A 21,788-nucleotide genomic window follows, 5' to 3' on the forward strand; every position below is an offset into this window, starting at 1 on the left:
GAAGGGCGGAGCTTTCATGAGCTGCTGCTACAGGGACACCAAGATGGAAATCCAGGGGCTTTCTGACACAAAAAACACTCACTACCAACATGGCGTCCCTCTCCACACAATATTCTCTCAGCAGACAACAGCTTCGGGGATTCATGCGAAAACACGTCTGACTGAAAATGCGATTTCAGGACCGCTGGGCCTCCAAAGTGACGACAACAACAACCGGGCCGGATCGTCACCGCTTCGGGTTGCGGAAAATGGCAGCGCTCTGTCTGTGCAAAACAGCCATCATAAGACATATGATATACCGTCCGCAGTTGCAGAGCTCGGTGACGTAAATGCGTCCAGGCAAAAGGTGTTCAATGAATTAGAGCTGCTGCCTTCCGTGTTTGAGAGGGCCGATGAACATGAGGACAACGATCTGCAAATGGCGCTTCCCCTCCTGGACACAGAAAGCTGTGAACAAAGACACACGACAGAGAAACTTCTTAGCAACACCTCTACCTCTTTATGCAAGAGCCCAGAGGAACTATATGTGGTTTTTAATATAGTGCACAAAGAAGACGACAGTAAGGAAAGACAAATGAACTTTCAATACAAAGCAGAAGAAAATGGATCTTCATCGTCTAAGTCAAAGACTCTCAGTTCCCCTGTAGATTCAGATGGAAACTTCAACAGAACCTCGTCCAGAGCGGGACATCTTTCAAGCCACAGTAGCTTGAATACCAGATTTGAGAGGACAGACCAAAATGTTAGACACGAGTTATGTCTTGTGGCAGAGAATAGAGACCTAATATTTTCAGAAGACTATGCTGGGAGCAGTCAAACACCAAAGGTCTCTACTGTAGAAATGCTCAGCAATCATTTAGTTGAACATTCAACAGAAGAATTGATGCAGTGTATGACAAAAAATAATAGCCTGGCATTTGTACCAGAGACCAGGGTTGCACCAGAAATGGCTGAATTAAATATCATGGATTATGCAAATCAAGAGTCCTGTTGTAATGGGGACTATGTTCCAGATGGGACTCCAATACCTGTAAATGAATCATTCTCTGGGACCATCATGATTAACAATCAGAGTATCATTGTGACTATTGAAAATGGAATATTGACCCTAGCCACCCCGCCAGAGGGCTATGCTTACAAGGAGGATGGAATGATAAGCTTAAAAGAACATTTGGGAATGAAAGACAATGAAGATCTTGTGCTGCTCAACTATGACGGTGGAAGTAAGTCCATTGGGAAAATCAGCAATGCTTCAAGTGTACAAGATGAGCCTAAAGCCAGATTCACCAGCAGTGACTCGGAATTGGCTCTAGCTGATGACTGTTTGCTATCAGAAATGGGTGTTACTCTTGACTCTTGCCCTCCAATTAAGCAAGAGGATGGAACCATTTGTGCTATAGAAGATGGGAATAGTATTTACCAAAATTCTAAAATCAAACCAGTTGCTTGTGAAGAACTCCAGCCAATAAACCTATTAACTGTATCTGGATTGACCAAGAAAGGTTCAGTAGTAAAGTATAGATGTCCCCAACCAGGCTGTTCCAGCACCTTTGACACCCGGCAAAATCTCAAAATCCATTTGGTTCTACACACAGAGGACCAGCGTCCCTTCAAGTGCACAGTGGAGGGCTGCGATTGGTCCTTCACAACGTCATACAAACTGAAACGGCACTTGCAGTCTCATGACAAAGTGCGGCCTTATAAATGTGAATGGGAAAACTGTGGCCGGCGTTTCACCACAGTCTACAATCTAAAAGCTCATGTTAGAGCACATGACCAGGAAAATGCATTTATCTGTGAAGTATGCAGTGAGAGGTTTCGCACTGCCACGAGGCTCACTAATCATCAAAGAACACATTTCGAACCCGAGAGACCACATAAGTGTGAGTTCCCAGGTGAGCTGAACTGATATCTTGATTAATATCTCAGACAAAGTTGACAATAGGCAATGACAATATTGCAGATACTAATACTGACCTGATGGTGGTGTTTCTGTTCTTCCTCAGGATGCGAGAAGACCTTCATCACTTTCAGCGCCCTGTTCTCCCACAACAGGACCCACTTCAGAGAAATGGCTCAATTCACATGCACCTATCCTGGCTGTGACAAGCGTTATGACAAGGCCTGTCGTCTCAAAATACACCTCCGCAGCCACACGGGTGAAAAAGCGCACAGATAATTGGTATAAAGTCATATCACTTGAATTTTTTTTAACAGTAATCTCTCATTTTTTCCCCAGGTGAAAGACCTTTTGTTTGTGATTTTGATTCCTGTGGCTGGACCTTCACAAGCATGTCCAAATTACTGAGACACAAACGGTGAGAAGCAGTTTCCAACCTCTTATACCCATACATGCATGCACATTTATGCTGTATATCCTATTGCTCTACAAGTTTCTGGTAATTGTGAATATTATTGTTATAAGTAACATATCTTTTAGGGATGTACCGAAATGAAAATTCAGGGCCAAAACCGTAATTAAGGAGGCACTTGGCCTGAAAACCAAAACAGAAAATAAATACTAAATTAATAATCAATCAATTAATCAACCTTATTTAATTACATTCAAATAGCTAAATCTGAATTGTACAAACATTTAAATGCACATAAGGTTTTTATATGAACTTTTTAATAACAGAATTGTTTCTACTCCAGTTTGTTGTTGAAAACACTTATAAGTTTAAAAACAAGAGCAGAAACTTTTATGAACTTTTATTCAATAATAAACTGTAATAACTTGTTTTCATGACAGATTTATTCAAACAATAAATAATCAAGACATCACTAACAGGTTAAATAAAAATGAAATGAATATGTTAGGGCTGTAATCTCTCAGTCGATTTATTGGCCGATACGTTCTGGCTCGACTAAAATTCTGTTTGGTCGATTTTTGCCGTGTTAATTTCATTATTCATTTCATCACTAATTGCTAATGGGGGTGTTTTCAGAGCACCCCTGTTTCACAGGTAACAGTCTGCCTTCAGAACACCCCCCTTGTTTTCACTTTTTTGGATTAGCCCAACCCACTAGAGACAAATTGAAGAAAGAACTAAGGCATTGGTCTGCATCATCCATGGTGGTTTGCTGAATTTAGCGTTTAATATACTGTCAGAGTAATCTACCATGTCAAAGACATCGGGAGTGTGGCAGCATTTTATGAAATTAGAAAATGGGTAAAAAAGTCGAATGCAAAGTGTGTAAACAACAGTTTGCATATCACAGCTCGACATCAAACATGGCATATCACCTAAAAACGGTAAGCTAACTTGTCTGCTTTAGGTTGCCCCGTCTGTTTTCAGTAGGCTATATGAATGAACATATCAGAATTGGCATAAAACATTGAAATGTGCCAATTTGTAATAATCATTTTATAACTGCAGGCGCACCCGCACGCAAAAGTAGCATCCCCCAGACACACCCAGACCACGCTGGAAACATTTTATGGTTCACTTTTATTATTGTGACCATTTATTTCTAGTATTATTTATTTGGGCACTTTATTTTATTTTATTTTTTTGGAGCCTAATGCGCAATTGCGCTGTGCCCACCGCTTGTGCAGGTCCTTCTCAAAAAATTTGCATATTGTGATAAAGTTCATTATTTTCCATAGGGCTGCAACTAACGATTATTTTAATAATCGATTAATCTGTCGATTATTTTTTCGATTAATCGGATTAAAAAAACAGAAGGAAAAAAAGCATTAATTTCCAACCCTTTATTCAAAAACAGAACTGACAGTGCAAATTCACAGTGCGAAAGTGCACAAACAGGTCACTCCTTGAACATCCCTGAGCTGTTAAAGTAATAATAATAATAAAAAATGGACTAACACAAGAAACATACACATGTATGCTTTACATCTGCCAAATATATAGGCTTTTTTAAAATAGTGAACAAAAAGATGTAAATTTTTGTAAAAAGGGACCTGAGCTGTTAGAACAATAAATAATTTGATTTTAAAATGATTTGTTTGAACGTCAGAACTTGCTCTCTACACTACACTCACAGACGCACACACTCACAAAGTCTCACACTCACAGACGCACACAATCACAAACTCTCACACTCACAGACGCACACACTCACAGACTCTCACACTCACAGACACACACACTCACAAACTCTTAACACTCACAGACGCACACACTCACAGACTCTCACACTCACAGACACACACACTCACAAACTCTTAACACTCACAGACGCACACACTCACAAACTCACACTCACAGACGCACACACTCAAACTCTCACACTCACAGACTCTCACACTCACAGATGCACACACTCACAAACTCTCACACTCACAGACGCACACACTCACAGACTCTCACACTCACAGACACACACACTCACAAACTCTCACACTCACAGACGCACACACTCACAGACTCTCACACTCACAGACACACACACTCACAAACTCTTAACACTCACAGATGCACACACTCACAAACTCACACTCACAGACGCACACACTCAAACTCTCACACTCACAGACTCTCACACTCACAGATGCACACACTCACAAACTCTCACACTCACAGACGCACACACTCACAAACTCACACTCACAGACGCACTTACTCACAAACGTGTGTGTTGTTTTGTTTTTTGTCAAATATGTTGTAATCTAACAAAATGTTTGACATTATTTGACAAGCACATGCACACAAAAGACAAGTCTCGTGCAGTCGGACAATAGGTAATAATAATAGCAACAATACTAATTACAACAGAAGATAATATCTCTAGTCTATCCTAATATTAATTATAAATACAATGTATATAAAATATATACAATGGATTGACTACCTCATATGGTGTGTAAGGCCTATTTTGCAGCTCATCCATTCGGAGCATATAGTGAAGTTTCTCGGAGTCATTTAGAATGAAAAATTCAGTGCTGCAAATTGTGGAAAAATATTCCTCTTGTAGTGGTACTTGGGACAGACAAGAAAGTGTTTTCATCTTCTGTCTATCTGATTGAAATCACAGTCTGCTAATTCAGTGGTAAAAATTTAATTGGTTTTATTTATTGTTGTACATTTATCGAACTTCCATGCCTCTTAATAATTACATTCCTATGTACCAATTTACCAATGCTCGGACACACTCGGTCTCTCTCGCGCGCAGACACACTCGGTATCTTTTGCACACTGTTGCTCGCGCGCTGACACACTCAGTATGGGAAGCCAAACAAACCAAACGTGGGACGAGACAGCGGGAGTTTACAGAGCTTGCGCCGCGCTGACATGTCATCTGCGCGGTTCAATGGTCCGAGCCGCGCGACCGATTCGTCAGCGCAGCGCGGACGTGTTTCCTAGCGACACCCAGTGGGCAGCGCGGCGCGAACAATCCTCACCAGCGCTGACCAATTTACGTAAACAGCGCAGCGCAAACCATACATACATGCAAATAAATGTACAATAAAGAAACCCCTCCTTCCTTACAAAATAGTGGTTCTCTGCTGAAGTTTAGGAGTTTTTCCCCACAGAAGACAAAGAAGAAGAAAGACAAGATGAAATGCATACATTTCTTATGTTTATTATCTTTAATAGTGATAGTAAAGAGTAGTGTGTGTGGGACCCATCAACTGACAGATTCCCCTGTGTCACTGCACAGCAGATTTTGATTTACATTAACCTATAGAAAAAGCCTTGCAAAATTAATAATTGCAAAACTGCTGTGTCAAACTTAAAATGAACATTACCTTGGCCGTCCCCTGGTATGTAAAATTAGTAAAAATGGGGCGTTCACAGGAGGGTTGAAAGTATGGTCCACCAGAAGACATAAGTCTTGTGTAGCCTCTTGAAGTTCATTGATTGTGGTGATGAGGTCAAGGTCATTCTAAAGCATTATATATATATATATATATATATATATATATATATATATATATATATTGTGTGTGTGTGTATTCAGGTTGATTGGGAGGGACACTTTTTCCAATTAATCTCAATGGCAAAAAGTGTCCAAATCACACTGAATTCGCCCTATAAATCAATATCACAAAATATCAATAACATAAAACCGATCTTTAGTTTTAACATTTTATTCAAAATGAACAAATTATTGTTTTATTTATGAAATTCACATATAAAAAGCTTAAAGTCTACAAATGATGGCTGAATGCAAAACTTACTACAATAATAAAATACATTACCTGAACATGTAAACTGTCCGATATAATTACCAGAAGGTTGGCGTGCTCCTCAAGACGACTACGATATTGAAAGTCATTGAAGTTTATGCTTTGTACAGCTCTTTCCGTAGCCTCTATACATATGTGCAGATCTTCAAAGTATCGACGCATAACACTACTCTTTACTAACACTATTAAAGATAATAAACATAAGAAATGTATGTATTTCATCTTGTCTTTCTTCTTCTTTGTCTTCTGTGGGGAAAAACTCCTAAACTTCAGCAGAGAACCACAATTTTGTAAGGAAGGAGGGGTTTCTTTATTGTACATTTATTTGCAGGTATGTATGGTTTGCGCTGCGCTGTTTACGTAAATTGGTCAGCGCTGGTGAGGATTGTTCGCGCCGCGCTGCCCACTGGGTGTCGCTAGGAAACACGTCCGCGCTGCGCTGACGAATCGGCCGCGCGGCTCGGACCATTGAACCGCGCAGATGACATGTCAGCGCGGCGCAAGCTCTGTAAACTCCCGCTGTCTCGTCCCACTTTTGGTTTGTTTGGCTTCCCATACTCGGTCTCTCTCGCGCGCAAACACACTCGGTATCTTTTGCACACTGTTGCTCGCGCGCTGACACACTCGGTCTCTCTCGCGCGCAAACACACTCGGTATCTTTTGCACACTGTCGCTCGCGCGCTGACACACTCGGTATCTCTCGCGCGCAGACACACTCGGTATCTTTCGCACTCTGTTGCTCGCGCGCTGACACACCCGGTCTCTCTCGCGCGCAGCGTCCAGTCCGGCGCCTCATAGCTCTGCTCCGCGCTGAACACATTTTTTTATACTCAAACATCTCCGCGACTTATTGATAGTCGCGCGACACAACGAATCGATAATGAAATTCGTTGCCAACTATTTTAATAATCGATTTTAATCGATTTAATCGATTCGTTGTTGCAGCCCTAATTTTCCATAATGTAATGATAAAAATTAAACTTTCATATATTTTAGATTCATTGCACACCAACTGAAATATTTCAGGTCTTTTATTGTTTTAATACTGATGATTTTGGCATACAGCTCATGAAAACCCAAAATTCCTATCTCAAAAAATTAGCATATCATGAAAAGGGTCTTTAAACGAGCTATTAACCTAATCATCTGAATCAACTAATTAACTTTATTAACATTATTATGGAAAATAATGAACTTTATCACAAAATGCAAATTTTTTGAGAAGGACCTGTATTTGTTTTGAGCCTATGCTTTATTTTTCAGTTATGCACTTACTTAGTTTCTGCTCTCGTCTTGATCTGGTTTGTTTATTATTCTTTTTTATTAAAGTGGATATGCCTTGTGTGTTTAAGAGTAAAAGCTCTCAGCCGCGAAGCTGAGCTCCTATGTTCAGCCTCGCTCTGTGCGAGGACATGCACAGAGCGGGTGAAATGATTGTGTCTGTCAGTTATTATAACATGTGACAAAAACAATTGTCTAAATTATGTTGCATATTCCTCAAAACTTCTTGTGCTGATATCACTAGATGACATAGTACTATTTTCGGAAATCATAGGCTATATTGCGCAGGTGCGCATTATGCAACGCTGTCAGAGCCGACAGACTCGATTGTGTCATTTCAGTGCAAAATAATTAGGTCAAAAAACGATTTAATATAGCCTACTGCAAATAGCCTACTAGTTTTTTATGTTTATTTAGAATTCATTTAGGCAGACAAGGCTACCAAGTACTGCGCAGCTAATTAATCTAACGTTTTTTAATCCCCCCCCCCCCCCCCCCAAGTCGACTATTAGTCGAAATTTCAGGACTTCAGTCGACCAAGATTTTCTTTGGTTGATTACACCCCTAGAATATGTAATGCAGTGCATATATTTAGCAAAATGCTCTTCTCTAGTTTTTCTTCTTCTAGCTTACTAATGAGTTTATGGACATTGAATAGCTTTCTTGAGGTAAATGTAACGTTAAGTGACATTGTATAGCCTAAAAGCTGTTTTATTGACGTCTTTCGCCGGTTGAAACACTGAGCGTTTGTTTACATGAAACAGGATTAATTTTGGTCAGTTATAATGTAGCTTTCAACATACCTTCTGATGTTCCCCCATGTTTTTTTCATGCTGTAACTAGTAAAATGTTCATGTGCACCTGATCCGTGCTGCCACTTGGAACTGAGGCAATACAGTGATGTCACACTATATTTAAGAGTGCCAAAACAACGTTTGTTACAATTTAATAATAAATTGAAAGAATTTTAAAGTTGAGACTTTGCTTCATGTTAAAAGTAACAAAGGTTTTTGCGATGGCAGGCATGCGCAAAGTTTTCTTCATGCATCAACAAAAAACAGCTAAGACTGAAATATTTTAAGAAACCATATCATTACTGATTAAAATTGAGAAATTAATATTGTCAATCCAGAGCTAGTCTCCACACAGTTGACATGTTTGTTGTAGTTTATCCACGTTGTGCGCACAAAATAGACTTTTAATTGGCGCTTCTCCGGTGGCACGTTTTGACTGGGTTCAGTGTCTGTTTCGGTCACTGATTTCGTCCCTGCAAAACCATTTTGGGCCGAAACTTCAGTGCATCCCTATAATATCTATAAGAGTTGCATCATTATATTTTAATAAATGGTAAATAGTCTTAAAAATAATCCAAATTAATTCCTTTAAAGGAAGGGTAGGTAGAATTCCCCAAAAATGCTTTTTTCCAAATTTGTTTAAACTGTCTCTATATACAAATGCATAATTAAAATGTAAGTACTAGGGCTGTCACTTTTGAGAAAAATCAAATTCGAACGGTCAAGTAATGTATTCGAATATATTACTACTTTACTACTGAACCCCCCCCCCCCCAAAAAAAAGACCGTAACGGAGATTCAATCACAAATTTATTAACAGTCTGACAGTCATAAACAGGACTCAGGCCTGTCTGAAAACATTTTTTTGATTTTTTTGAATGTTTTAAACAGCAGGTTATCAATTTAATCTATATAAAGTGCCACTAAGCTACATGGAAAAAAAATGCATCGGAACAGCACGGCACAAACAATAACGTGACGGCTTAAACAGCAGGAGTAAGGCCTATAGCCTAGCCTCATTTCTTATTTCAATTAATTTCTTAATATTGTTTGCTAGAAACACCAATTTATCAACTTGATCTGGGTCAAGTGCGGCTCTCTTTTTATTGGCGATGTTCCCTGCGGTGGAGAACACGCGCTCAGTCCACACACACGTGCCTGGCACACACAGATTTGCACGTCAATTTTGAGAGAAGTGGTATACGGTGTAGCTGTAGAACCCAAAATATTTCCAGACTCGACTTTTTAGAGGAGTTGAGGTCGTAATTCTCCTCTCGGGCTGTCGTTCTGTGCGTTATCTTCCATTTTCAAAACAGGGAGGCTATTATTTGCTTGATTTGGTCATGGGCTTACGCTACAATACATTTAGAGCGCCAGCTCCTGGATGAGATGGCAAACAATAATAAACAACGGTCTAATCATAGACTGTAAAAAATGCGCTAAACATGGCACTTTAAAAACTGGATAGTTTATTTATAGTTCGAATACGGATATTTCACGTCATGTTCGAATGCATATTCGAATATCGAATAAAAAGTGACAGCCCTAGCAAGTACTCTGGAAAAGAAATTATAAAAATCGAGTGTCTGTAGTCCTCTCAGGACTGTAATAAACACAGTTCATTATTCCATTCGGGACGAAAGAAATGATTGGCTGGGGCGACTGTCACTCTCCCTCGCTACCATGGATACCACCTCTGCTGATACAGGAGCAGCCCAAATGCGCGCAACCATTTGAAGAGGCACGGAAGCTAGTAATAACAATTATGGCAGAGAAAGAACAGTCAAAATTCTCAGTACCTGCATATAGAGGCAGCGAAGTCAAACAAGTTAAAAAAAGGAAGACAGTATTTGAAAAGCTATGAACAAAAAGTCTTTGGATAAATCAAGAAATCATACGAGAGTCAATATCGGCGTGGCTTTTCTAGCGGTGGCGACAACTGAGGGATCTCAAGGGGCTGAAAAGTGTCTCCATGATGTCTTTATTTCTGCTGGACACGTAATCTTGCTGTTTTCATTTTGATGGCATTTATTTTTTCATGAAGCATGTATCACTAGCACATGTAGCTACCTAACGTTATGTAGCATAACTAACGTTATACTGGCTTAGCTATGACAGTGTAACTTTGGTGTCGACTGGTATAACGTTACTGTTAGTGAGCCAGGGTTGAGACGATAAATAAGCAATACCTTGCACGACCTCCTCTGCTTCTTCTTTGACCCCGGACCTGTCCTTGAGCCGACGATGCAGTACTTGTCTCCGGAGTGTAGTCCTCATCAGAGCCAACAGTGCTTTCATCGTGGAAGCTCTTACATGCAAAACACCTGTATATGTTATGAATCTTACAAATTCACCTTCATCACAGTATAACTGATAGTAACGGCAAACGTGTATCAATGAAGCTATTTATAGCTTTGCCTTTTAATTGAGTTTGATTCGATTAGGAGCTAGTAAAATATTTTAAACTTTACCAGTATCGATATGCAAGCTTGATAGTGAGTACTAACAGCCATGTTAATTGTTTATATTCATACTGATAAAGTTAGTTATTTTATTACTTGTGATTCTGACATGATGTCACTACATGCACTGCGCTCCTCTCTGCTCGGCGCTGGTAAACGCTTCCGACTCTTCCAGCTGAGCGAACGGCCGGGATCGCGTATTCATGTGCTTTGGGGGCGTGGCTTTGGAAGGAGCCGAGAAGGGAGGGGGTGGGAGTTAATGTAATAATGAGCTGTGTTTATTGCAGTTCTGAGAGGACTACAGACACTCGATTTTTATAATTTCTTTTCCAAATTACTTGCATTTTAACTATGCATTGATATATAAAGACATTTTAAACAAATTTGGAAAAAAGTATTTTTAGGGAATTCTACCTACCCTGCCTTTAATATGCTAAAACTTATATACCCTTTAATGCACCAGTGTCCACCACAATCTAAATACAATTACGTAACACTGAATAGATCTGTCCACTCCAGTGGACCTGTCTACCTCTGCATGCAGGTTTAAGTCAATGGAATTTTATAATTTCAAAATATGTATTGTTTAAAAAAGCAGCATCAACATGTTGTTAAAAGTCTGTCACCAGCTTCCCAGTGATTCATTAGGTGTTGATCTTCATCTGCAGGAAGCACGATGATGACAGACGTTTTGCATGTCCAGAGGAAGGCTGCGGGAAATCCTTTACAAGGGCCGAGCACCTGAAGGGCCACAGTATCACACACCTGGGTACCAAGCCATTTGAATGTCCTGTTGAAGGTCAGTATTCAAGATAAATGGAAAAAATACCTCAGTATGTCTTTTATATTTATATAATTGTATATAGTTAATCAATATCACACGAAGAGTGCCATTTTATTTTCTCCAAATAAAAACATGAGTACAAATGTGATATTGATTTTATACAACAGTTCAACAAACAGGAAGTTGATATTAATTGACTTACATTTTAGACACAATATTGCCTGTTTTTGCTCTAATTCGCCAATGAAAATAGTTCCAAACAAATTGGAATTTTGGACTTAGGAGTGGCTACAGAAAAAAAAGAGACTGCAACAAGGCCCATGCGAAAACAAGGATAAATATCTGAAGGGCATTAAATGTAGACACGCAATGCTGATGTTGTTAACATTAACAATTTGAGAACAAAGAAAACAAAAGTGGATGTTACTTACTTGTTCAGATTACATTTTCCAGCAAAAATTCTTATGTTGGTCATACTTCCAAAAAGTAGAATCTGTGATTCCGAATTACAGTATCCGGTGACTGACAGCCGCACATTCTCCTCAAAACATCCGCGCAGTGCCGTGCCGAGGCACAACCCACGTAAAGTTGATAATTCTGCGAATGACTACAATTGCAGATTTCAAACAAAGAGGAAAAACTACACACTGCAGCTTTAAGTACACTACTTGACAGTTTCATGCACTTAAGTTTTGTTTGACTACACTCAGGAAGTGTACTTAATTGGAGCAGATAAAATAAAAAGGGAGTTCATATATCTGACTGCTTGTATTCATTGATGAAAATGTAGCCTTGTGCAGTAATATTGCAACACATCATGAAATGATAATCGTAACAATTCAACAATAACAAAACAGTGACAATTCACACCCCTAATATATACATATATAACAAAAAGTAGGGCAGGACTTGATTTCGGCTATCGGGAATTGATTGGGTCATTGCCATTTCCTAATGCATGGTGTCCCTCCCCGGCGCAAGTAAACACATTATCAGAGAAGAATTGTCATCGGAGGAGGGAGGGGAAGTTACTTAGTTTAAAAGGGCACATGAATTATTAAAAAATCATGTGTAATAAATACAGCAATATTCCATGAATAGGAACAATACATTTTTTTTTATGGTCACTTTAAAAGCTACAGGCCTCGAACAGTACAGAGCTCGAACAGCATTCGTTAATCAGCAGAGGTTGATTTTGTATTGTACAGTTTTTTTAGTCATGGATGTTTTTTTATATTTCTTAGATTCTGTCATTTTCCATGTGAAATGTCTGACATTTTTCTTTTAATACTATTTCAGATTTCATTTTGTAATTGTTATTATTTGTATTTAAATGTGCAGGTTGTAATGCGAAGTTTTCAGCTCGCAGTAGTCTCTACATCCATTCTAAGAAGCACAAGCAGGATGGAGTCAGTCTGAGAAGTCGCTGTCCTGTTGCTGGTTGCACCAAACACTTCTCATCACGCAGCAGCCTCAAGACACACATGCTTAAACACCACAACCTCAGCCCAGGTACACCGACACTCACACGCAACTTCAGGCCTGTGTACTATGGAACGAGACTAAGGGTGTATTCACACTTGTAGTTCCGGACCAAAAAAAACATTTATGCTGGTCAGTTTGGTTTTCAGATTGTCATTTTTATCAAACCTAAAGGCATAGGATACGTTCACAACCTGATTGGTCGGCTTTTATGACGTATTGCCTATTTTTAGACGGAACTTACCGAACATCCAAAACAAGATTTGTGCTGGATTAAATGCGCTTGTTCCACGCGTAGCCTGCATATGATAGTATTTTGACCAGCTGAAAACTCGCAAAGAGCTTATAAAATATGTATATGAGTCCAAACGGCGACAGGAATCCCTCCGTCACACACACAAACAATCTGCTGCGAGGAGACTCGATCCTGATGCCTGTACAAAACTGTGATGGGCAACATCACTACTATGATGAGAAAAACAGGTACACGTGAGCATTCTGTCCTTTAGGGTCTCATCTTCCTGGTTTTGGTTGGTTTACATGTCTTAGGTCCGTGATACGTTCATATATAATTCAAACTAGGGATGCACCGATTGACCGGTCATAAATCTTTTGTATTTTTTTCGGCCGAGTACGCCCGCGTGCACAGACTACTTTGGAATCATTCGCAAAAATGTCATTTGTTTGGAAGTAAACAAAGAATTTTTTTGGGGGGGGGTTAGTTTCACTGGTAAATACCTTTTTTCTTTACACCGAATTTAAAAACAAATGCTGAATGCTGATTAAATAGCCAAAAATCTTTGTTTGGATTGTTGAATGTGTGTTGATTGTGTAGTGAATTGAGCAGTTGTTGCTGTTAGTTTCAGATGGTTACAGTTATTGTTTTTAACAGCCAAAAGCCAGTTTAGCCTGTTAAATACCAAATAAACATCTTGTTAATTTATACTTATATTCTTTCTAGTCTGTTGCTTAAAGAAAAAAAACAACACAGAAATCGGTATCAGAATCTGCCAGTATGCTTGTAAAAAAACGGTCTCGGAATCGGCCATGAAAAATCATGAACTAACAGGGTTGGTCACACCAGGGTTTGTTTTAATCGCACCAAACATGCCAAGTGTGAGCACACCCTTAGTTCACACAGAAATAAAAATTCCTGTCTTACTACTTACCGTCTTTTCCTTCAAAACACGTTTTTCTTTGAAGGAACATAATAGTAGAGAATTCATGCCACTCATTTACATACAACAAAGTACTGCCCGCTTTTATTGTATAGTAATGAGCAGAAGATTGCAGAAGTAAATTATATACATAATGTATTGGTATATCTTGAGTTTGGAGGGAGAAAAGTTAGTGGTTATCATACTGAAAAAGTCAGGTAATTCTGGTAATTTTTCCCTGGCAACTTAACCTAGACCCTAAACCTAGTGCTGGGCTTTATTTTCACTTTAAAGGTGCCTTGTGTCATGTCCGCCAAAAAATCAATTCATACTCCACATTCCATACCAGATGGGGGCAGTATACCTCCAGAAAGTGAGTTGGTCTACTCTAGAGTAACAAACGAGAAACGGAATAGTCTCTATGCTCCGCCCCAACCTTCACAACGACCCTAGAGCCATAGCCGAAGCCGAGCCAACTAATAGAGGACGCTTTGACTCCAGAGGAACGTTGGTTGATGTCAAGTGATTTTTAAATATGACATCTTCAAGCTACTCCCCTTCACCTTTACCAGTGAATATGTTCATATTCTTTTTGTTCATATTACATTTTTATTGTTTGTTTGAATTACATTAATTTGACAGACAGCATTCGCTGATTGACCAAGCTAGTGCCATTCAGAGCTGCCAACTCTCACGAATTCACACTGACACACGCCACACATCAATTTTGTCACGCACAGAAAAATCGCAAAGCAAAGAGGACACGGAGACCGACAGACTAGACAGAGCAGGTTAGTTATGATATAAAAAAATCTCAGTTCTCAGATTCTGTCAATTTTATTATGCAACTCAAACAATAAATACCGTTTTGGTGCTTGTAAATGTTACACGACAGATCCCAGCGCACGTGAACCGATCATCTCTACTAGCTAATAGTAAAAAAACATGAACACTGAAGAAAGATTCAGTAGGCTACAACTTACCAAAATGTATTCCTCATAGATAATATCGACCAATCATTTTTTTTAATCAGCGTGCAGAGGTCACTAACATAGCTGGAGAACAAATATGTCAGATTTACCTCAGGAAAGCAATTTAATAAACATAATATAATTAGCTAATGTTACATTTTATCATCAGCTTGGTAGAGACGGGCTCTGGTAGATAACAGGTGAAAACCGTATCGGATCTGTGGGTAGAGCTAACTATCAAACATCAGGTTCATGTACGCCCACAAGCCGTGCGAGTTATTCAAGTATTGCAGTTTGGCTGGTGGTTATGTTGCCCGCATACCGCCTCCCATGGCCGAAACTGGTATTATGACACCTGTCGGGCCGTGGCTAGTAATTTAGCATGCTAATTCAAGTTGATATCTCTGCAGCACTATAACTTGTCATTTTCTTAATGACATCATCGCCCTTGTTTCTTCTCATTCTTTTGATGCATGTAGCTCATTTTTTGGATATTTTTACCTCAATTCTTACACATGGCACCTTTAATGATTTTTCAAATACTGTGATACCAGTGCGTAACTGAAGCAATTGCTGTATCCATTCATCCACTATTTATGATAACTGTTACAGTGACTAATTGTTAAAAATTTTGTCTGGAAAAGAAAACATGAAATGTAAAATCAATTGGCAGTTCGATATTTAAAATATATTGATATTTCAGCCATATAAACCATCAGCATGTTAAATACAGTGATACAGATTTTTAGTCAATACCACCCAGCACTACTGAAACCAAAATTACCCAAAGATATGTTTTGTATTCATTGTTTATGGTTGGATAGTCCTTAGACTCATCAAACTGAAATCTTAAAATCCTGAATGTTTAAATTGTGTAACCATAACCTCTGTGTGCCAACATAATGTTCCGTTGTTCCTGCAGATGTGTTGAGTCAGTTGGATGACACATCCACTTTAACTCCCAGCAGTGAGCTGACGAGTATTTCACAGCCTGTTAGTGCCCCCTCAGGACCTGCAGGAGCAGAACTCAGCAGTTTGGACCTATCATCTCTCTTCTCCAGCATTCCTGCATGTCCTGGGACCACTGCTGTCTCTATAGGGAATGAAAGCAGCTCTGGGGCAGGATCCTTCTCCATGGACATGCCTCTGGTTAACGCCGGAATCCTCACAATAGATACAGCATCAGTCGGATCGGCTCTTAACGGGGCAAAAACTGTGGATCCTCTCATTTTAGCAGCTGGGCAAGATATGGGCGTCCATGTATTGGAGACGGGATTGGGTGCTGGAGGAGGTGGAGGGGTTTTGCCCCATGCCACATTGCATTTGGATGATGTGCAAACGGTCAACCCAGAAGAGCTGGGAACACTAACTGCTCTGGCAATTCAGAGTACTGCATCTTCAGAACAACTCCACCCTCTGAATTCCTGCAATCCTTTGACTGTAGAGTCCCCATCTACTCTCACGCCATCACTCTCTTCATCACTCACTCAGTCTCTTTCCTCACTGACTTCAGCTCTTCCTTCAGCACTCAGTTCATCTCTTGTTCCTTCTCTCTCCTCCTCTATGGCTCTCGCGGCAACTCCTGTAGCGGAGTTACTTTGTCCGCAGGCCAAGGCTGACCTGGCAGGCGGTGAGACAGCCGTGGGGCCCTTGTTAAGCAGAGTGGAGGTCATGGCTCAGTCAGATGGCAGTAAGGGGATGTGTCAGTTTGTGTTCCCCAGCCACAGTGGATCCTACAGTGGGCAGAAAATAACAGAATTGCCCTCGGTCACCCCCTGCCCTGTTATGGTTAGTTGGAAAGCGAGAGCACATGTTAATCTTAAATCTCTAAAATTTGTTAGCCATAAATTAGAATTTCAGCTTCTTTTAGGGGCTTTCGCACCGGAGGAACCTTTTAACAGTTCCTAGAACTATTGGCGGAAGTACCTGGATTTTGGCGTGTTTGCACCGCAGGAACTAGGAACGATTTTTGTTCTAGGAACTCCTTTTGGAGGAACTAATTTAGCTCATACTTAAGAGTAGGTTCTAAACCAGCACTATAGGAACTACCACCGACGTTAGTGACAACGATTGGCCGAATACACGCAAAACACTGGCACCCGCCATTTAAAAAAAGCTGTGTAAACTCACAGATTATAGCATGGAAAACAGTGATAGATGCACCTCTTAACCTTTACGCTAAGGAGAAAATCCAACGCAACTTTGAGGGGACCAAGCCAAAAATGATAATGTATTTCTGCTCAGATAGCAACATTGGACATCAGCCACACTGCATACGCTGATAACTTTTCATGTATGGTCTACTTTCTATGTATGACAGTTCTATCTAATAACGTATTAGACAGGACTGTTCAACAGATTGTAAACTAATGAACACGGAGAATGCAAGCACTGTGAGCCCAGGCTCTGGCATTCTCAGTGCCGTCAAAATAAGTCACAAGAAGTAAAAATGTCACTACAGAGTTCCTACTGGCGGTGCAAATGCAACCAGGAAAATGTTCCTTGGGGAACCATTAGTTCTCGCGGAACCACCCTGGTGGCTATTTCCTAGAACTACCCGGTAGAGACCTGCGCGGGACGGATTTTTATTTTTAAAATATATGTTATTTTCTCCCACTCCCGCCCGCAACAATCAAGTTTCGTCCCGCTCCCGCCCGTAAAATCCCCCGGGTAAACGTATAAGTAGTTTATTTTAATACATTGCATATTCTGCCTGCTACTCTGTTATTTTTTCACTTGCTCCCTTGTTGAATATAAATTTTAAAAAAAGAAACGGAAAATAAACAAATGTTACATTTTATTTGCGTGTAATTCAATGGATGAACATGAACAAGGAACTTAGAACATAGAAGTAAAAAAAGTACGAAATGTAAATGAATAAAAATATACCATAATAATTATAGTATAGCCTAATAAATTATATAATAATAATAAACCTGGATTTCTTGACACTTTCGACTGACTTGCCGTAAACGTCAGGGAAGTTTGGCCTTTCAAAACGGTAGACACATAACGTTTCAGACCTGAAGTTCCAGACTTGTGCCCGCTGTATGTGAGTATTTTGCTGCATTTGTCACAGCTCGCAAAAGGGAGGTGATTTCCATCGCTGTCGCATACTACTGATAAACATTTCCAAATCTCAGATTTTCCTTTGTTTGGTTTTGTAGTTTTGCATGTTCCTTTCTTTAATAACGAACTAATATCTGTAGCACTAAACGATCCACCTGAGTCATGCGGTGCAGACATTTTGCGTCTGTGGTAGGCTTGGCTGTTCTGCGCCTATGAACCACGCGAGAGTTAGCTTCCGACCTTGTGCCTGTAAATCGTTTTTATGTTAGTTATCCTTGTTGCTTGTGCATTAGATAAATAACGGTTTATTTGTTTCTTGTTATTTTATTTTGTTCTATATTTCCCGCAAATAATTTTATTTTCACGCAATCCGCACACAATAATATCTTGCCGTCCGCACCCGCATTCACCCATCAAATATTGTCCCGCACCGCACTCGGTTGCGCTGGGTCCCGTGGTAGTCCCGCGGGACTGCAGGTCTCTACTACCCGGTGCGAAAGCCTAATTTATTTGGTTAAATTTTCCTTTCCGGTCATTTTTAAGCAAGTTAACCCAAATGTCTGACTGTGGAGTGTTCTTTTTTTCTGCCATTAGGAGAGCAGTGGATCAGCACGCACAGACTACAGGGCCATTCAGCTCGCCAAGAGGAGGAAACAGAAAGGACCAGGCTCTTCCACATGTGCCTCAGAGAACGGACAAAGAAAGACTAAAGGATCAAAGGGCACCAGCTCTGCTCTGGCGACTAATTCATGCGTTCATTTTGGAGAAGGAGCTGCTACAGGAAATGGTGAGCTACCCATCCGGGATCCGGTGACAGGCGCACAGTTTGTGCAGATTCAGCTGCTGCAGGTGAGATCATGGGAAAGAATTTGGAAGCATTCTCACTTCAGTTCAGTTAGTTGATTTGAGTGTGTTTGTTGTAGGATGACCCTGCCGCTGATGGAGACTTGGCTTTCCAGTTGAGTTCACAGAACTCATGTTCACACTCTCAGCTCACTGTGGATCTGCCTGTCAACATCCTACAGGTTCATACAACTTCTAAGCCTCATATTAATTGCATCATTTGTATCCTCTATTTGTATTAGAGTGTAGTTGTAGTTTTTTAAATAAAGATTTATTTTCAACATTATTTGCCTTTCAGATAAGACAGTAGTTTGAAGTGGGAGAAAAAAAGCTGTTCCAACGGCTAATTGCCTACTATAATTTATGAATGACATTACCTGATGTCATTCCATGTCGTTGACATTGCTGTTTCCTTCCTGTTAAAAATAAACCTTGTGGAGGGTAAAGATTGTTTATGTATGCCAATGGTGCATGCAAAGATTAACAAGTAACACCACATGCTCCGTGCATATTGCTAAAGTCGCCGGCTCTCATTAGGCATGTTCCCTTCAATCTATTTTTTTTTTTAATTTTGGGATATTGCATAAAAACAATCCTGTATGGAAACACCAAAGTGTGCATAAGTTCTAAAAATGCTCAATTGAGTCTGAAATTTTTTTTTATCCGATAAGACATGCACATAAACTGCAATGCAAACACATTTACCAAATAAATTCTTCTGCGCATCAAAAAACTTTGCCACAACAGATCATGCGATAAGAAAAATGTTTGCACAGCATCTGAAATGTTTTTTAGGTCATTCTTAAATGCCTTAGCCAAGGTCTGTAAAAGTGTTATGGTATAATTACCTGCCAGAACACCACTGCCTTCCCAAACAGCAGACATCGGTCTCTGAAAACAAGACCGCATTTATTGCATTTCGTCTGTGCTATCTTCGGAGCAAGTCATTTATTAAATATGAAAAAAAGACCCACAGTGGCTTTACCTACTGCAGCAACTTCCGTTTTTCTTAGTGTTTTTTGGCGCCAAACATTTGGCCCAGTCAGGAAATGATTTTCTTCTCTTCGATTCACTGGATTGAAACGGTGCTTTATTTACAAATGTTTCATGTGATATTCCAGTTTAGTTTTATGCGATATTCCAAGTTATATTTGCGACTTTGGAAGGAAACCTAGCTACTGAAAATGAGTGAGATCATGTCACTGTAAGTTACTGACATTTACTGAAAAAATATATACTGTACTTAGTGTCTTGCGAAAGTATTGAAACCCCTTAATTTTTTTTGGTCTTAATGGTCTTATGTTTTTTTCATTAATCTACACTCCATACACCATAATGACGAATCAAAAAAAAAAAAATTGTGATAACTGACACACACACACATATATATATATATATATATATATATATATATATATATATATATATATATATATATATATATATATATGTGTGTGTGTGTGTGTGTGTGAGAATGTTTTTAAATTTAACCTTGTGGGTAAATTTAGTCCTTATTTAGGATCAGTTCAGATGATTGTGAGGCGTGATTGTGTGCCATAAAAATGACATTGTTGTGTATTGCAATTTGGAAATTTTGGACATACGAACTGATCTAAATATTCTCATTTGTAGGAACCCACAGTCATGGCCGAAGATGAAAATGGATCTGATAACTCCCAGTTCACTGGTAGCACCATCAACTTACAAGATTTGGAGTGATAGTCGAAACAGAAGGTGCTACTCAAGGGCCATATGACGGCCCTTTCTTAGATGATCTTGTACATTTTCTCAGTGCCTCTACTGGTCTTATCATTGTGTAGTTTGATAAGCAAATCCCTTCATTTCATGTTTAAAACGGGATATCAGAATAGTATTGTGCTCCATACAAAAAGCTAATTTGACCAAAAACAAAGCACATTTAGTTTTTGTTTCATTTTGATCATGTGACTTGCTTGATAAAACTTGCTTGATTTTTTTTCTTTCTTTTTTTTCAATATTTAGTTTTTAGATCTGGTTACATGTGAGCACACAAAAGACACATGGCATTGAACATCATTGATCCGTCTCTTAACCAGAATAAATACAATTGGTCAATGAAATCTTTAACTGTTTATGTAATCAAGTCAGTCTAATTTGACCTTAACTTATTTGCCTGTTTGACCATTATGGAACAAAGTTGTTTTGATGCCTATTTTTGTATGGCTTTGTAAAGTTCAGATACACTTATGTTCCATGTTTATAAAAATAAAAAAATCTACTTTTTATAAATGATAATAAATGAATGATTTAAATGATGCAATTGAAATGTATTTATTAGCTATGGTTTACTTAATAAAATTTTACATAAAAATGGACTAGTTTTTGTCTGCAAATATTTGTCAAAAGTTTCATATTTGTTCTCACAAGCTTTTGCATGTTCATGATTCATACATTTATATTCATGTCCTTTCAAACTTCAAAATTTAAACCTTGTAGAAACAAGGAAAGATCTATATACTTGATGCTATCTACTATCTACAGTAAGATGTATGTAAATGTGATGCAAATTCGACTATCTGCGTACTTGTGATTTAACTAAAGAAATACAGGAATTCTTCATTTTCCCGGTCTGTGGTTTCAGTGCTTTTTTTTGTCTGATGTTTGCGGACAGGCGGCTGAGAGCGTGGCATCAGCTTCTTAACAGACTAAAAGAATACAGAAAACACTCTCACTTGTTTGAAAAGCAATGTCAGTCATTTAAAGAGGTCATATCATGAGATAAAAGGAGATTATATGGTCAATAAATATGACC

The 21,788-nt window shown here is 39.2% G+C and overlaps 2 protein-coding genes across 2 annotated transcripts in view; one reads left to right on the forward strand and one right to left on the reverse strand.

The window, feature by feature from the left end:
• On the forward strand, positions 1-21,347 carry LOC143706792 (zinc finger protein ZXDC). The gene is made up of 9 exons (XM_077199095.1): positions 1-1,895; positions 2,007-2,159; positions 2,240-2,318; positions 11,360-11,490; positions 12,817-12,987; positions 16,008-16,873; positions 18,749-19,003; positions 19,078-19,179; positions 20,630-21,347. The coding sequence occupies exons 1-9, from the start codon at positions 17-19 to the stop codon at positions 20,714-20,716; spliced, it is 3,723 nt and encodes a 1,240-aa protein (XP_077055210.1). The 5' UTR covers positions 1-16; the 3' UTR covers positions 20,717-21,347.
• cfap100 (cilia and flagella associated protein 100) overlaps positions 21,092-21,788 on the reverse strand; it is a 14,323-nt gene continuing 13,626 nt past the window's right edge. The window contains exon 14 of the mRNA XM_077199132.1: positions 21,092-21,681. Within this exon, the coding sequence (XP_077055247.1) occupies positions 21,568-21,681 (114 nt within the window). The 3' untranslated portion in view covers positions 21,092-21,567. The remainder of the gene's footprint in view (positions 21,682-21,788) is intronic.

This window comes from Siphateles boraxobius, unplaced genomic scaffold, assembly GCF_051911475.1.
Source record: "Siphateles boraxobius isolate OS27281-9 unplaced genomic scaffold, OSU_SipBor_1 41, whole genome shotgun sequence".
Taxonomy (NCBI): Eukaryota; Metazoa; Chordata; class Actinopteri; order Cypriniformes; family Leuciscidae; genus Siphateles; species Siphateles boraxobius.

What these genes read in the sequence shown, in the direction of transcription:
- LOC143706792 (XM_077199095.1), top strand. Translation starts at nt 17, where the DNA reads ATGAGCTGCTGCTACAGGGACACCAAGATGGAAATCCAGGGGCTTTCT. An exon ending in ACACCTCCGCAGCCACACGG is followed by an intron (nt 2,160 to 2,239) that starts GTGAAAAAGCGC and finishes TTTTTTCCCCAG; the next exon opens with GTGAAAGACCTTTTGTTTGT. An exon ending in TGCCTGTCAACATCCTACAG is followed by an intron (nt 19,180 to 20,629) that starts GTTCATACAACT and finishes TCTCATTTGTAG; the next exon opens with GAACCCACAGTCATGGCCGA.